This window comes from Mustela erminea, chromosome 4 (assembly GCF_009829155.1).
Source record: "Mustela erminea isolate mMusErm1 chromosome 4, mMusErm1.Pri, whole genome shotgun sequence".
Taxonomy (NCBI): Eukaryota; Metazoa; Chordata; class Mammalia; order Carnivora; family Mustelidae; genus Mustela; species Mustela erminea.
The window spans coordinates 14026466-14045251 of NC_045617.1; the positions used below are offsets into that span (position 1 = coordinate 14026466).

The 18786-nt window shown below is 37.6% G+C and overlaps 1 protein-coding gene across 1 annotated transcript in view; it reads right to left on the reverse strand.

The window, feature by feature from the left end:
- Positions 1-8429: 8429 nt before the first annotated feature.
- The window catches only part of MYCT1 (MYC target 1), a 28726-nt gene continuing 18369 nt past the window's right edge, over positions 8430-18786 (reverse strand). The window contains exon 2 of the mRNA XM_032338688.1: positions 8430-9660. Coding sequence (XP_032194579.1) covers positions 9149-9660 — 512 coding nt within the window. The 3' untranslated portion in view covers positions 8430-9148. The remainder of the gene's footprint in view (positions 9661-18786) is intronic.

Consider the following 18786-nt stretch of genomic DNA (forward strand, 5'->3'; position numbering starts at 1 on the left):
AAAAAATGTCAAAGCATGTGGGAAATGTTACTGAAGTGTCTCCTCTAATGAAAATTTTAGTGAGGAACAAACTGTGGAAATGAATGCACTTCAGGGTAAGGCAGAGGCAAGTCAATCAGTACACACAGGTCCCATTGTTTATTTCTACTTGGTTTCTTCCTGGCCAGGTGAATAGAAGTGTCTAAACACAAAGACTGAAATTACCTCAAACAATATATTTGATCTTAATATTTACCACACATGAACATCTCCTAATTCCAAGACCTTTCTAGAAGGGATTGAATCAATAAATACTAAACTATCCAGAAGGCATCGATTTAATAAAGGTGGAGATTTATTCTGGAGAATTCTGGAGGACAAAAAGCCTTGGAATGTGTGGTGCAGATTTTGAAATTGAGATATGATGTGGCAGTCTTTTGGCCATCAGTAGGCATCCCACATTTTGTTCCCCTTTTCAAGAGATTCATGGTTGAAGGAAGGTATGCCATTAAAATCTATCAACTCTTTACAAAGGCTGGTTTTCATTCCCACCTGCTATTTCATTTCATAAGAAAAGCAGATCCTGGAGAAACCACTACAGTACTCTGGTGAAGGACTGGTGGCATCTGTTTCTCATTGTTAGGACCTAAGCACTTGATGCCAGTAGACTTTTATAAGAAGATGGTCTAAATACCAAGACGTTGATGAGCAGATGCCCTTCTGGAGTGCTAAGGGCCTCTGAAAATTTCCTCCTTTATAAAAACAGTAATAAATCAGGCAAAAAGTATAAATACATAAAAATTTTTCAGTCCTCTGGAAATTAAGCAAAGACTTGCGACAACTCAAGGAGCACTTATTCAAGATAAACTGAATCTCGGTAAGAACCTGGGGTTCTTACCCCAGGTGGGCTGTGTGGCATTTTAACTTGCTTCTTCCCAGCTTGTTCTTTCCAGCTCCATGGCAGTCCTGGGAATCAGCAGCCTTGCAACCACAGTTTCTGTGAAAACCCAAAGCCTAACACTGAAGAAGTCAAAACAAGTTTTGTCAAAGAAAAAATAGAGTGGGACAGCAGAGTGGTAAATCCACATACTGGGCAACAGGCAGCCCGTGAGTTTGGTTTGTGAAAGAAGAAAAACAAATGGGGGAGTCCCATAATCAAATTTTGGGGGAGGACACATTCCAGAGCAGAAGGAGGGATCCCAAGCAGAGTATACTCTTGGTAGGGAGTTAAGGAGAGTTCAGAGTTCAGAGTTCGGGGGGCTGATGATATAACCCATTGTTATAGTTATAACACAGCAGGAACCAACCAGTTTCAAACATTTCTGACTCTGAGGTGAATTAAAATCAGAAAACATTACGTGTTGATAAAACCAATTTCATAAAAATTAAGAACTTGTGTTCTTCAAAATACACGCTAAGAGGTGAAAAGGCAAGCCAAAGTTGAGAGAAAGCATTTTCCAATATATGCATCTGATGAATGACTTTTGTCTAGATTACATAAAGAACTCCTAAATACTTATAATAGGAAGACAACCCAACTTTTTTTAAAGTGGCAAAATATTTGAGAAGATACATCACAAAAAAAAGTAATGTGAGTGGCTAATAAGCACAATGAAAATTGCTCAGAGTCTTTAGCCTCAGAAAAATGTAAATTAAAACTATAATGAGATGCACTGTATACCTACTAGAATGAACAAAATGTTAAAAATCATAGAAAATAACAAATATTGGTGAAGATATAAAATAAGAGAAAGTCTCATCCATTGCTAATGGAATTTTTTTTTTTTTACATTATAAAAAGAAAAAGAGATGCATAACATCTAGAACAAAGCAAACATAAGAGAGAAAGGGAAACAGATTCGGCATGATGCAGTTCATTTCATTTGCTTGTAAAGCCTGGCTTTTTCCTGTTAGAGTTTCCTTGAGACAGTCCTGTAATCAACTCCTACAATCATATTGGAAAGCTGGCTCAAATGGATTACTGTTGAGAACTAATATAGGGAACACTCTATCCAAATCAGCTATGTGCCCAGTTACCCTGTGGTAGGATCTCATGTGTCCCTTACTCTTCTACGTGTCCCTTGACCTTTGCTGAGCACCTGAGACAGAGAAGGAAGGGGCCAGTTTGAATATTCAGTATGCCAAGTGAATAAAGCAGCAGGAGTCTGCAGTCTTGAGTTTTGACTCTTCCGTTTCTCCCTTAATTTGTGAAATTTCCATCAACAGGGACCACTTCTATCATATTGGAAGAGTCTCCTGGATTCTGAAGTAGACATACCTTGGATTTCAACTTAGTTCACTGCCTAATGTTTAGCCAGATACTTAGTGACAAGACACTCATATTACAGGAAGATCCCTTAATTTCTGGAACTTTTGATATGTGCGCATGTGTGTATGTGTATGCTTGCATTTTTGCTGTGTTTGTTCCCCTCCTCCCAACAAAAAAAGCCTGGATTCTACAAAATCAAGCACTACGGATAATACTGCTTATAAATTAGATAAGATTGGAGACAAATCACTCAAAAGCCTCAAAGACCTGTGGAACTTTGCACCTAGAGCACTAGCGAAAGCAATAATAATCCTTATAAAATTATTATGGCAGTTTAATCTCTAAACAGTATTTGCACCCAGGATTAAAGTCAACCCATTATAGCCCTAAGCCCAAAGTTCATGCTTCTTCATTCAAGAGATAGTCTTGGAGGGCATTTAATTCTCTATTAAGAGACTATTTCCATATAAACTTAAAATCTGATCCAGGTAATAGCTGTCTCCCTTAACCACTGTTTTAGTATGGAGAAATATCTTTGCTTCTCCACCTAGAATCACAGAGTTGCCAGATCCTTAACGTGGAAAACCCGGTGCTTTGTGATGCCGGTAAGTCAGCCACCACCCGCACTATGTCTAGTGCACTTGTGTCGATTTTCAGTGTCTTTCTTGTGGTTTTCAGGTGTTGCTAGAGCTCGTTTCCAAAAATCGAGAGTTTATTACTATTACGTCAAAACATGAGCATGTTGGGGAAAATCCCAAATGATCTTGTAGAACTTTCTACCAATATCGTTCCACCTACCGATCATGTATGAGGTAATCATGTCAAAGTAGTAGAACAAATTTTATATATATTTCTCTGAGGTTACAAAGAGTTTGTCTTTAGACTTCGAGAGTCCCTGATGGAAAGCCTGCTTAGAAAAAAAACAAAACTACAACCAAAACCAAAGCAAGTACCCTGCTGGGTAGAGTCATTACCTTGAGCTCTTTCCAGTCACTCGATTGGCAGCTGTTTGGAGCAAGGTGTGGTTAATCTTTCCAACCCCACATTCACATCTCCAGTCATTGTCTGTGCAGACTCGGAGTCACACTTCCTGTTAGAATTCTCTCCATTTAGCTGATTCTCTGTAATATCACATTGTGTCCCCAAGCTGGGAAGTGTGTCTAGTTCTTGGTATTCCTTGTCAATCTCAACTGACGTTTATTGTATCTTGTTGCTATTCTTTGCAGATTCTTTTTTTTTTTCTTAAATTTTATTTATTTGACAGATAGAGATCACAAATAGGCAGAGAGGGAGGCACAGAGAGAAGAGGAAGCAGGCTCCCTGCGGAGTAGAAAGCCCGATATGGGGCTCGATCCCATGATCCCCGGGATCATGACGTGAGCTGAAGGCAAAGGTTTTCACCCACTGAGCCACCCAGGTGGCCCATTCTTTGCAGATTCTTAACAGGAGTTTTTAGTTTCCCTTACTAGGGATAGAGTTTTGTTTTGTTTCATTTTTAAGATTTTATTTATTCATTTTGTCAGAGGGAGAGAGAGAGAACAAGCAGGGGGAGCCGCAGGCAGAGCAGCAGAAGGAGAAGCAGGATCCCCCCTGAGCAAGAAGCCCACAACAAGAATTTATCACAGAAGCCAGGGATTCTGACCTGAGCTGAAGGCAAATATTTAACCCAATGAGCCACCCGGGTGCCTCTGGAGTTTCGTTTTCTTTTTTTTTTTTTTTTTTTTTTTTTTTTCATTTTCATCCGTGAATTTTCTAATTTTATCTCTTGTAAAGAGTTTTCCCATTGATCATATGAGTGCTTTAAGTAAAGAGCATTAACTCATAGTTATGCATTTTGTCAATATTGTCTCTCAATTCGCTCTCTATTTTTGAACAAACATGTACCCTGGACACCTTTACTCTGGGATTCCCATCACCATTTGGTTTTTTGGCTTCTGCTGCTTACTAGCTGCCAGCCCTAGTTCCTCCTATTCTAATTGTAGCCAATAACACAATTTAAGTTTCACCCTTTCCACTGCCTGCCTTTAGCTAAGCCAGGGCATACATATAAGCTTGACTTTTTATTAGTAAAAACCCTCTTTAATCATAGAGTCTCCGGCATTCTGAAGTTCCCACAATTCGTAAACAGATCTATCTCTGCAGCTAGTTTTTAGTAGTCTCAAACTGAAGGCTGCAGGCAGCAGGGACTTTTGGCTTCTGTGATTCAGAGTCCTCCTGGACTCCTCTCTCCTCCTGGTCAATCACTTTGGAATGAGGATCTATGTTTTTCCACAACATAGCTTGCAAGGGCCACCATGTATGCTAGTGAACTTAACTGGCTCCTTTCTATTTTACCTAGACCATAAGACAGTCAGAGATCCGTTTTTCCTGTCTGACTTTACCCCTTGGAATCACTCTAAAGTTACAAGACTCAAAGCCCTTTAGTAACTATAATGTCTGAACCACAAGAGTCAGAAATGGTAGCCCACGTATCACCTGAAAGCTTGAACTGTTTACTTTCCAAATCAGATTAGGCAAATGTCTTACGTCACCCTACATCATCTCAGCACAGGGGTACATCTAGGGTATATGAGGCTCTGGTTAATATTTTTCGTGGGGTCCTACCCTACTTAAAAAATTGATTTAAAATGTTGGCAGGAGCTCCCCTCTACTTGCTAGATAGAATCCCACCCCATTCATGAATTGCTTAATAAATCCAATTAGAAAAATATAAAAAGTGAAATGTTTTACAAAATTCATGGCCACATGTGAGGTGTAGTGATCTTCCTATAAATATTTTAAATGTGTGTAGAAATAGCACTTAAATAGTAGTTTATTATCCCATCGGTGCACATAGAAATTTTTCATTCTGAGTGAGTTACCCCAAATTAGCATGTTAGTACCATTCAGGCTATCCAATTTGAGATTCTACAAAAGAAACATGCCCCATTCAGCAGAAGTGATCTGGTTGCCAGGCTGCCTCCTGGAACTGGTACCCCACCGTAGGGACCCCTAAAGCCCCATAAATAAAAGCTGATAGCAGGGAGCATGTTTCTTTTATGTACTTATGTATTTTTATATAAATCATTGAGGGGCTCCTGGGACATCTGGTCAACCCTACAATAAGCCAGAGAATCAAAGAACACTCCCAAAAAGAAGAAACGAGGACCAAGATCCACATGGGTTCTAATGGAGGCCCAGGGCATCTTATCCAGGATAACATTGCCAGTAGGGGCCAGTCCTAGGTGTGACTTAGAAAATTTCAAGAAGAGCAAGCCAAAGTGCGGAGTCTTATAAGACACATGGTCCAGAGTGATCTACCTGCCTGGGCCAAGGCAGAATAATCCCGGTAAAGACACGTTAAGGGTCTATTTCTCCTTGAACTGGTTTAGAGGTTAATATCTTTCAAGTTTGGGAATCATAAAAAACATATAAGTAACTTTAAGTAACAGGAGTTTATCAAAGGATGCTGCTGTGTTTTTGCCCCAGGTTTTTGCTATTCTAGTATCTCCTTCCCTTTTGAGGTGTTGCTGTTAGCAATTCTCCCACGCTCTCCCTTTATCCCAACCTTCTCAGCCCAAAGCGGGAAAGATCTAATTTGTTCAGTTACTCACCATCTGCTACAAGATGTTCTGGTTGAGACACACGTGTCCAGAATGGCAAGACTGGTCTCCCGACAAGACCACTGCCATCTTTCTCAAAGGAAACTGTGTACCTAGCAGACACTATGAGACTTCATAACCTGTCCAGTGCAAGGTTTTAGATACATTTTACCAGACTGTCTTTTAAAAGAGCATTCCCAATCTTCCATCAGAAATGTGTGAGACTGCTTATTTCTTAGATTATCTCTCAATAGTGAGGAGATCCACTTTTATAAATGATTAGTTAAGTTGGCAGACAAAAGGCTAGAATACCATTTAAATATACAAAAGCCATTTCTTAGTAGTAATATTGGCTATTTCACCATATACTTGTTAATCAACTGTATTTTCTTGATGAATAATCTCTTTGTTCCTTAACTCCTTTATCAGTTTAGAACCGAATGTTTTCCATATCCATTTGTATGAGCTAATCATAACTTAAAGATACTGACCATTTGTTTGCTATATGCAAGATGAGTCTATCTTTCTCCTCTTCTCTTTCTTACCCTTCTTCTTTTCCTCCTCCTCCTCCTCCTCTTCCTCCTTCTTGCTTTTAAATTTTGAATAAATTTATCTTTTGATGGACATAATTACAGAATTTCTCAGATAATCAAAGCTATTAATATTTTTCTTTGTAATTTATTCCATCCCTTTTGCACACAAAAGCGTTCCTTTTCTGTTTCGTGGATTTGCTTAACATTTTAAATTCCTCTTATTTTAATATTCTCTGTATTTTAAATGTTTATTTAAACTCATAGATACAGAGAGCATATTAGTGATTGCCAGAAGGGAGGGGATGGTGAAATGGGTGGTGGTCAAAAGATACAAACTTCCTGTTATAAAACAGTGAGTTCTAGGGGTGTAGTGTACTGCATGGTGACTATGGTTGATAATACTGAATTTTATATTTGAAAATATACCATCTAAATTAATGTTTTCAACAAAAGCATATTCATCATCTATCTGCATTATTAATTAAAACATCTTATTCTATTTATTTATGGTGTTACTTGTTTTTAGTTACACATTTTTATATAAAATAAAATTTGCGTCTCAAGAGTAGATAAAGAATGATCTAGATTAGGTTAAAATACCAAAGTAAATATAAGATATTCAGATATTCACAGGTCACTCAATACATAAACTGTGAATCAAAACTGACATCAGTGTAATTTTATTTCATAATCAACTAAACATTTCAAATTAAACAGATACAAGTTAAAAAGTCCCTAGTTTTTGTTTTAATGATACTCCCATTTTCCTAATTTGAGAGATAGAAAGCAACTTTTATTCCCAATATAAATTCTAGACAAAAACCATACATTTGGCTTACTTCTCATATTAAACATTAAGGATGATATGCAAGCAAAAGATAGCCTTGTTACTAAGTTAATGCTCTCCTGAAATCTTACATGGCTATATGACAATTGCTGAATTTGTTAAAAACCAACTTACAACAAATTGGTTATCTTGTAAACCATTCTTTCTTTCTTTCTTTCTGTTACATTAGAGAGCATCATTCTATAGGCATCATTAAGAATACTTGTCCTTGAGGAACAATGGAAAATATATGCTAAATACAAATATTAAAGAAAAGGCTATACACAATCTCTCACTACATAGAAATCATTACATTCTTGAGCCATATATAGACACAATATCTGTGAGCACTGCATTACAGAAACCAAAATGAGAGTACATTTTTCTTCACTAGAAATCCCAATATTCAGAGAAATAAACGGACAGCAAAATAAGCTCGCTAGTCACTATATCAGCTATGAACCACAGGCCTTTTGAATAATACTGCAGTGAACGTGTGTCCGTAAGTGAAAAGGGGTAGCCACAGGCATTTGCCACTGAAGCCCTCCAGCACCCATATTTGGGAATGTACCTTTCTTTATAAGGGTGGCTTTCTGAGGAAGCAGACTCGTTAAGTAACTGTCTGCGCCAAGGACCATAGGACATGGTGTAATCATTGTACAAAGACTGTTCAGAGGATCCGAGGTTGAAATTCATGAGAAAGCACACAAGGGATGATGCCTGATGAGTCGATCCAGGAGGGAGAATTCTTCAAGGCTATAACCTGTATTGCATGACAGACTCTCTCCCTACGGACCATTATTTGTTCGCTTGTAAAGTTCTAGGAGAAAGTCCCTAGATAAAGTGCTTTCCCAATTGCTAGATTTAGATCTAAGAAATACAATTTATCCCTTAGGAAAAATGTAAGCTCAGTGTTGAAGTTTGTTTTTAGGTCAATGAATTGGATTTGCTGTTGTTTTCTAACAACATAACTGCAACAGTGAAGAAAAGTTAACACCTTTCAGTAAAGCCATGGGTTTTGCCTCAGTGATGTAGGTAACAATTCTTGGGAAAGGCACAAAGAGGCTGGGGGGGGAGGGGGGATAAGTGTCAAAACTAAAGTGTTCTGGGGCGCCTGAGTGGCTCAGCGGGTTAAGCCTCTGCCTTCAGCTCAGGGCAGGATCTCAGGGTCCTGGGATGGAGCCCCACATCCGGCTCTCTGCTCAGCAGGGAGCCTGCTTCTCCCTCTCTCTGCCTGCCTCTCTGCCTACTTGTGATCTCTCTCTCTCTCTCTCTGTCAAATTAAAAAACAAACAAACAAACAAACGAACTGAAGTGTTCTATAACAGCCACAGAGATTCCCTTTCTTCGCTTGGTCCCCACACCTCTCAAAAATGAGTCCCATGAAAGAAACTTAAAATCTCCGTTTTGTCACTTTTATGCTCATATAATCCATTAAAAATCCAGGTTTGTCAGATGATTCATGTCATTCTAAAGACAGTAAAATTAGAATTCCTTAGGATAGGCTTATTTTTAAAAAGTGACATAGTGACTTTTTTCCCTTTATAGTCACATCGGACAGTGAATGAGGATTGTAAACCACAAATATCTGAAGTTTTAATTATTTTAGTCTAAAATATATATATATATATATATGTGTGTGTGTATACACACACATATATTCTGTATCACATCTGAGTCTTAGGTAAGAATCGCTGCCTTGAATAACCTTCACGTTGAGTACAAAATACATAAATAGATAACTATTTGGAAAATATCACTATTTTGTGAGTCACGAGGAAGGAAAACACATATTCAAAGAAACTATGATTTACATTGTAATGTCCAACTTAGGAAGCGTGAACTCAGCTCAGCAACTCATTAGCTGTTTGGGCCACGCGCTCAAAATTCCGTTTAGCCTGGTTGCAATTTTGTGCCAGTAAAAGACAAGTAAAGGAAGAAACAAACCAAAGCATGGTCCTCAGGAATCTGGGAACGCCTTTATAATCGACTCATAGGCAGGCGGCGGCGGTGTGGAAAAGCCCATGCGAAGGCTGTGACTGGACCAGTGGAAATCAGGGCGGCCCAGACTGTGCGAAGCGCTGACAGTGGGAACCGTGCTGCGGGCCGGCAGCGTCATCAGCTGGCTGTCCGTTTCCACTGGGAGTGGGGGACTCTGCAGAAAGGGGTGGAAAGTGGAAGCCCGGAAGCTTGATTTTCTTGGAAAGGAATTTGCTTGCTCCAGGGAAGCTTGTCGCTGGAAGGTGAGGCTGGCCAGGCTGAGGTTACTCCGCCGTTCGCAGCCACTGTGGCGGTAAAACCCAGTTCTGCTGAGGCCGTGGTGGTAGGAAGACCTCGATCGCCGGCTGGAGCTCCACTGCGAGATGGGGGCGCTGGCTCTTCTTCGGGACAAACAAACAAACAGAGCCCAGATAAATCCTGCGATGATGAGCACAATTGCAATGGACACTGTGAAGGACGTTAGCACATCCTCTGAAACAAACATGCAAAAAAAAAAAAAATCAAATAGGTAATTTAATTTGTAAATAGGCATTCAATGAAAAACACAAGGCAAAGCACAAATAGCAACTTTGGAACGTGTCCTCAGTTGAAACATTCTGAATTAGGGAACTAAAAGACAGTGCTAGACGCATATGAATATCAGCTGATACGTTTGCATTCTTTAAAGCAAAATGATATAAAATGACATGTTTAGCAGTAGCATTCCCGTTGCTTATGCTATTTTCTCACCTAAAGAAATAAATAATAAAAATAGTCTTTTCTTTAAAGGCTGTTCTTTAGTTCATACATTTTTATAAGGCTGCAAATACAGTCCAAATTTCCTTTTGAGTTACAGCCCTAACAAGGCGCCAGAAATTGATAAAGGATTTTGTAGTCAAATTGGACTTTGCTTTTTCCTGTCTGCTTTCATCGACCCCAGTGATGTCTTCCACCTGCGGGCTTCATGATGTCTCACTTCCTGTCCTGCTTCTGAGAAGGAAGTGATGAGCTAGAACCATCTGGTTGGCTGACTGATTTATGTTTGATTTCCTGAGCTCCCAGACTGTACCCTGTATCTCTGACTCACTGACGGCATGACCTATGCAGACTCCTGTGCTCTTTCTTGGACCACCAGTTCCAAGTCATGCTGCTGTCATGCCCTCATTGTGCTAACGAAATTTTTATCTCCTGAATCCATAGAATCTCTGCTATACATCAGTATCCTTCAATTCACAGAACTTGTACTTGTCCGGATTTCCTGTTCAGGGGCAGGGGAGTTGTTTTCCCAAAGTGGAAATTCTACCTTACTGCTTCTTGTGAACTGAAAGCATATTTTTGAGAAAAGCTTCATAGCAGAGCCACTGCGCTGAATGTAAAGAAACTCTGGGTGTTAGAAAACCCATTCAGCCTTATCATTCACATTTCCCTACCCTCCACTCCATGATCTAACCCACTCTCCCAAAGCCGGCCTTTTTCTCTGAAACTCTGTTCCTTTCCACCTATTTTTCTTTCTGCCTAGACACGAGTTTTAAATTTCTTTCTGAAAAACCCATTTTTCAAGATTCATTTCAAGTACTGCTTTTTGGATGAAGACTCAAGTTTCTGTCTTCTGTCTTCTACTTACTGTTAAGAGGGAAGCTGTCTTATCTAATTGCTCATCTAGGGATTCTGCATGGAGATGACCATGGACTGGAAATTAGCTAAGCCGGGTTTTGAGAGTGGGAAAGCAAGAGAAGGGATACACGTGCTTTGAAGTTCCTCCCATCAAGAGGTAGAGTCAATTTTCTACCCCTCAAAGCTGGGCCAGCTTCACCCCTTGCTTTGGCCAGTAAGAGGGGATGGACATGAAACCGCAAAATGAAGACTAAGCTTCAAGGGGTCTTTCAGCTTCTGCCCTTGATGCTCTTGGAAGCCCTGTAACTGCCAGGCATCTGAACAAGCCCAGCCTACTGAGGACAAGAGACACATTGGACCAGTTACCACTATTGCCCTGGCCAACAGCCTGTTACCTCCAAACACATGAAGGGGTCATCCTAGATAATTCAGTTGTTAGTTCACCATACAACTGACTGTGGCCCATGAGGGAAAACCAGTAGAAAACCTATGAAGCTGATCCCAGTCCAAACTCCTGACCCACAGAATTGTGAACTAAATAAATGATATTTTTAAGCTACTATGTTTTGGGGTACTTGGTTACACAGAAAAAGCTAACCAATTCAGAGTTCTCAAGTCAGCTTTATCGCTAACATATAGTGTGATATTTAGGAAATTTGTTTGGACTCCTTAGCTTTTAAATGAGAAAGTTAGATTTTATGAATACCAAGGGGTTTTTTTTCAGTTTTTTGTTGTAATCTAGGGTAATATATAGAAAATCTGTAATACAGAAATAGCAAAACCAACCAATGTTAATAAATACAGGGAGGGAAAGTGAGCCATAATTTTCCTTCATATAATTACAGTACAATGCAATTTATGAGACCAAACAATCATACATAAGAAAAATCATTGCTCCTTTATATTAGTATATATTCGGTGTTTCTACACTTTATATTGTCACATTTATCTTCTGTGTCCAGACTACGTATGTTTTGTTCTACTTTCACAAATACTTATATCAAATTCCTCTGAAACAGTTGATTATATCAAATCTAAACAATAAATTTTTTACAATAGGGAGATGACTTCCTAATTACAAGATGACTTAGAACAGCTCTGCTAAACCAATTACTGTCCTTCCAAAATGTATCTCATAAAAATAATATTGACTCAGCCTTCAAATGCAACCTCTTGCAACAGGCTTTATCTGGAAAAAGCAAATAAAGAATAAATACAGTCAGAAACTAAAATCAGACGTATTGGTTATATAGTAACATTCAAATTTAACTTGTAACTATCAGTGCTCCAAATATTTGGAAACTGAAAAGGAAGTTGTAGGAATTTTGGATTGCCAAGACAATGTCAGCCATGTGAATCAGGATTTCCCAATATTTCTTCTGAAAACAAGATGCATGAATAGAACTATACAAAACCCAGGTCTTCAGCATAATTAGACGACAAAGAACATCCAAATTTCAAGTTACCTAGAAAGTAAACTGATAAAACAGGTACCAGTACATTCTCCTCCATGCTTCTACCTCAAGTCTTCACTGAGAGGAGTGACAATTTCAGAAAAAGTGTGAATATAATGAAAACATACTCTGTTCTCTGAAGGCAACAACTATAGTAAAGTGACTAATAGATGTACGCAGGAACGTGAGGAAGCAGGCTTGGAAAGTAATCCTTCCCGAGGAAGAAGAGGATAAAGTGTGCAGTCAAAAGATTACATCATGTAGGATTGCATTTACAGGAAATGTCCAGAATGAGGAAAACTAGGGCAAAAGCAGATTAGTGATTGCCTAGGGTGGGTGGGTGGGGTGGAAAAGAATGGGAGGGGTTGCTAACAGCCAGAGGTTTCTTTTTGAAGGATAGAATGTTCTCAAATTAGATGGGTGTGATGGTCACATAACTCTGTGACTATAAAAAAACATTTAATCATATCCTTTAAATGGGTGAATTATATAAGATGCGAATTATGTCTCAATAAAGGTGAATTATGTCTCAATAAAAATAAATTATGTTTTTCTGTTAAAAACTGAAAAAGAAAAGAAGAGGTGCTTTTTGGAAACCACACAATGAAGAAGAGAAGAGAGGAAAATGAAGGGAAAATTTAGGATCTTTCAAGATAAAAAAAAAAAAATAGGAAAAAAGGACACATAATTCCTCCCCACCTCCATCCTTTAAAAATAAAAGTCCACCAATAAAAACATACCCTGCTGCACGGAGGAAAGAAGGAACCTGAATGATTCCTGGGACTTTGACATGGGCAGGTGAGAGTGGATATGAATATCATTCATCCAAACCGGGGAGAAATGTCAGATTATGGAACAAGGCGAAGTTGGTATTGGAAGATGCTAAACTTGAATGCCCTTGAGATACTCATTTGGAATTAGGGTTACATAAATATGGAGCTTAAAGAGAAACAGAACTGGGACTCTCCGTGCTCCAGGAGACTTGCTGCCATCCATGGAAAGCACTTTGACTAAAAGTAAGAGTGCATTTATAGAAGTGAGTTGAGAATAGACTTCCAGGAAAATCACAGTTTAACAGGTGGCAGAAGTAAAAAAGGAAACAAAGAAGGACAAATTTGGGAGGTTTGAGGACACAAAACAATATGCTAGCGCTGAATCCAAGAAGAGAATTTTAGGTCTAAGTAAGTCCTGGCTACATGCCCCAAAGACATTTATCTATTAATTTGTTTAACATATAAAGCACCCACTAGATACCAAGTAATGCTAAGTTTATAGGCAAGTCTTAGCTTTGGTGGAGTTTTCTACATTCTGTGAGACTTCTTTAAAGTCTTATGCAGACTTATATAGATTAATCTATAAGAAAAATGTCCTTGAAGCCTGAAGTGAGGGTGCTGTGGGCCACAATGCCCAGAGCAGATTGAGGTCAGATGATGGAAAGTCATGAGTGCCTCTCCAGAAAGTTCAGTCTCTCTGCTCAGGCAAGACAAGCAAAACAGAGGGTTAAGCAAAGAGACCCATTAGGAAGGACAGAATATAGAGCTAGTAGCAATAAATGAGATAGACCCAGGCCCAGAGCAGGGTGGATAGTAAAACAAGTCTGGACATGCCTGCCATGCTTCAGATATGCAATAGTAATAATGACTTAGTCTGGGAAGTGACAGTAAAAATAGGAAGGGAAAAAGTTGGTCATGAGAGACCCAAAGTCAAAAGAATCTAAAAATTATTCCAAAGTATTATACTTTCTAATGCACTAGAAATAAGGCATGGTCGGGGGCAGTGGGATTGTAAACTGAGGTACAGAGGATTCTGCTCCTAAGATCTCAACTATGATGTTATATTCTAGCAGAAACTTGATAATCAGATTAAATCATAATGTTTTAGGAAGTGTTAAGTATCTGCTCACTTTATGATACTTATATGCCTTTACTACTTTATGTAAGTTTATGAGAGAATAGATTTGCTCATTTTTATTTGTTATTGTGATCATTAACATTAAATTTCCATTAAGATTTGGTCACTTGTAATGGCTACATAAATTCTATACTTCACTGAAAAATGTTTTAATTGCTCTAGAAAATAAATAAAAATCATGAACTACTCAAATATTTCATAGAACTAAGTCCTTCGTCTTCTTTTCAAATGAGTCCAGGCAATTTACAAAATTTGGCACTTTGGTTTAAGAAAAGAAACTAATTTTACCTGACTTCGGTGAGTTTTTGGCAATCTTTGTTTCTGTAAGATATATTGCATATAATTTGAATAATTCCTCATCGTGTGTATGGTTTTTTGTTAAATATTTTATTTATTTATTTGACAGAGAGAGAGAGAGAGAGATCACAAGTAGGCAGAGAGACAGGCAGAGAGAGAGAGGGGGGAAGCAGGCTCCCTGCTGAGCAGAGAGCCCGATGTGGGGCTCGATCCCAAGACTCTGAGATCATGATCTGAGCCGAAGGCAGAGGCTTTAACCCACCCAGCCACGCAGGTGCCCCCTTCATTGTGTGTTTTTAAGTGATCAGTCATTCTTGGAAAAGTTTATTTATAATTTATACCCCAGAGAAACCATGAGTTAATTATGATGAGAAACACTTGAATCAAAGAGTCTGAACAAAATCACTCAGAAATATTATCTTCCTATTTAGAATAATGAATGAATAATAAACTCCAGTTCATCCAAATATTGTACTTTTGAATAGGAAAATAATGCATTAGGTACAGACCTAGTAGGTAAACTATAAGTTCCTTCTAAATTTGGACCAAATTTAAAACCCCAGAAAGTTTGAATCAAAGCTTTAGGAAAATTTTGATATTTGGAAGAATATAATTTATATAAAAAAATGCAACCCTGTTTTTATTTCATTATTTTGTAAAACACTATAGAATGTTTGGGGAACCTGGGTGGCTCAGTAGGTTAAAGCCTCTGCCTTCTGCTCAGGTCATGGTCTCAGGGTCCTGGGATGGAGCCCTGCACTGGGCTCTCTGCTCAGCAGGGAGCCTGCTTCCTCCTCTCTCTCTGCCTGCCTCTCTACCTACTTGTGATCTCTCTCTGTCAAATAAGGAAATAAATAATCTTAATAAAAAATTAAAAAACTACTATAGTACGTTTCTAATGTAATTAATTTATAGGTCGCAAGCACTACTTTTCATGCATTATATCACATAATTCCCACACAACCCCATAATGGAAATACTTTATTTCTTAAGTTCATTGTCAGAAAAAGTAATCTAAAATGAAAGTGAAGAATTTAAAATGCATAAAAAGATATCAATTTATACCAGTTTTTTTTTTAAAGATTTTATTTATTTATTTATGTATTTATTTGAGGGGAGCGAGCATGAGCAGGGGGAGGGACAGAGGGACAAGCAGGTCCCTGCTGAGAGGGGACCCCAACACAGGGCTTAATCCCAGGATCCTGAGCTCGTGACCTGAGCCAGAAGTCTGATGCTTAACTGACAGAGCCAGCCAGGCACCCCAATTCAATACTAGATTTGGCAACCTGTTACAAACAGAAATATATGGGGAAATTGTGCTAAAGCAGTATTATGCATTCTATACATATATTCTCCAGGATCAACAGCCTCTACTGGAGAATTTTAAATATAAACTTCAGATACAGAATTACAGATAAAGGTTTGCAGCAAAAACTAACTCTTAGAAATGTCTTTGCTCTGAATCCCAACTTTATTGATATTGAAATAGTGTCTAAAGTTTATGTGATAGAACTAAGTTAGTGTATTTTAATAACTGAATACTGACAACTAGCACTGATCAGGGGACTATTGCTTTTACTTATGTATGATGTAAAATGAGAAGACAAATACTCGTTTGCAAAGTATATGCCCCTGCTTTTATGTATAAAGCAATGTAAACGCTGGAGTCTGATTGAGACTTCTAAATATTTCAGGATACAAGCAGACATAACATATGATATTAAAGAGATACATTCACTTCATTTCAACTAAGTGGAGATAAAACTAGAATCTTGAAAGAGAAAATAGATTCAGTTATCCAGTAAAGAAGCATTTAAGGGTTCCAGGAGTTTCTATGCAAGGCTTCAGTGTTTATACCCTTTGAGGTTCTCTATCACTGTCTCTCCTAACAAATAAACTGTTCCTAATGGTTTCTCTTTACTGAAAAATAGCATAAGGTTCTGTTTCAAGAAAAAAAAAATTAGAAACTTTTAAAATGTAGATTCAAAGTAAAATAATGTCTTCTCTATTAAATTGAGAAAATTAGCAAAGGGAAACCAAAAGACATGGAGTAAGAAATAGATTTACGTGCCAGGTCACTGTTTGATTTCCAAAATACATTATTCTGACATAAGAAAACAAGAGTAACATTTAAACTCCAGTAGACCAGTGGTTAAAGAGTATGTTCAACCATCAAAATCTTCTTAAGTGAAAAATTTCAGTTTTGTGGGTAAAAGGATTATTTTGGTGACACTAGAACTAGAACAGTATTTCTAGGAGAGCAATCTGACAAGAAATCTATTTTAAATGATGATTCTTTATGGCTACATAATATTTATATATAGTATTATAATATTTATGATATTATAATGTTAAATATAATATTTAACATGGTAGAGCTATCATCTGTACCATCATATAAAGTACCACTAAATATATTTAATAAAATATTAAATATAGTATTTAACATGGTAGAGCTATATTATCTATAACATTTAAGATACTATAATATTAAATATAAGAAAACAATCTAGGGACGCCTGGGTGGCTCAGTTGGTTAAGCAGCTGCCTTCGGCTCAGGTCATGATCCCAGCGTCCTGGGATCGAGTCCCACATCGGGCTCCTTGCTCGGCAGGGAGCCTGCTTCTCCCTCTGCCTCTGTCTGCCATTCTGTCTGCCTGTGCTCGCTCTCTCCCTCTCTCTCTCTCTGATAAATAAATAAAAAAATCTTTTAAAAAAATCAATCAATCAATAAAAAATTTAAAAAAAAATAAAAAAAAGAAAACAATCTAAATTTGGGGAAATGGTAGGCAGGATAGGTAATAATGACTCAAAATACCATATTACTATTGTAAGTAGACTATCTAGGGTTATATAGATACCTGAAAAAGATTAAATAATAAACTTTAAATATACATGACAATCATGAGAACACTATATATACATTAATAATGAATGAGTTACATTTTCAATGTACCATGAAAATGACTTCCTAAACCATTAAGTCAGTCAAATCTCTGTTTAGAAATTATCGTACTAATTCTTATGCCATTGCTCTATGTGCAGAATTTTTTAATAGTTACAAATGTTAGTAATGACATGAGTCTCTAAAACTTGCTGAACTACTGGTAAAAAGCTTGTCTTGTTAAGCTCCTTTAAATAACAAAACTGCAAAAACAAGTGGGAAAAGCAATCAGAAAGAAATGCCAAGTCGTGTGTTTTTTAAATTTTTTATTAACTTTAATTAACGTACAGTGTTATGTTAGTTTCAGGTGTACAGTGTAATGATAGAACAATTCTATACATTTCTCAGTCTTCATCAAGGTAAATGTCTTCTTAATACCCTTTATCTGTTCGAACCATAATTTTTAGTATAGCCTGTTTCAGAATGGTCTTTCATAGGGATTTTTTAAAAATTTAACTGGAGTTAATAATTTTTCTGAATCAAACTAGAATCAAGAAAATATATAATGAAAACAGAATCTATTGGCTTTACAGCTTTAAATTTTCATATATATAATTCCATTCTGGCAGATTTTGGTAATACATTTTGGAAACCTTTTTTTCTTTTTTTTTTTTTAAAGATTTTATTTATTTATCTGACAGACAGAGATCACAAGCAGGCAGAAAGGCAGGCAGAGAGAGAAAGGGAAGCAGGCTCCCTGCTGAGCAGAAAGCCCAATGTGGGGCTCCATCCCAGGAGCTTGAGATCATGATCTGAGCCCCAGGACCCTGAGATCATGATCTGAGCCGAAGGCAGAGGCTTTAACCCACTGAGTCACCCAGGCGCCCCTGGAAGCCTTTTTTTCTAAAGGTACTATTAAAAAAATGTACCTGAAAAATACAATGGCTCAGATATTTTTCTTAAAGCACATTTTGCCTTCTTATTTATCAATAATCTTAGGGGAGGAAAAGTTAGCCATAATTTTACTTCATATAATTACAATATAATGCAATTTATGAGACCAAAACAATTATGCTTAAAAATTCAGGCCTAAAAATTCAGGTCTTCCTTTAAAAACAAAAGGAACAAATTTTAACATCAGTAAGGTAAGTCATATAAATTAGGAATCCTTATCCTGATTTGTAACATGTCTATACAAATAACAAAGGGCTGGTACCTAAATCCTCAATGAATAATAACTCTTTCTACTAATAGTTGTATAACGTACTCAAGTCATTTGACCCTTCCTGACCTAATAATAATGGCCACTATAGTGTCTTTCAATTCCAAGATTCTAATATTGCATCTGGCTTTCAGGGCATCAAATCAATGCTTCAGAGGCTGTTCATAGTATTAAAATTTAGTAGAGGTCACCATCTAGTGGTCTTTTATTGAACTGTACCAGTATCTGAAAAGTGA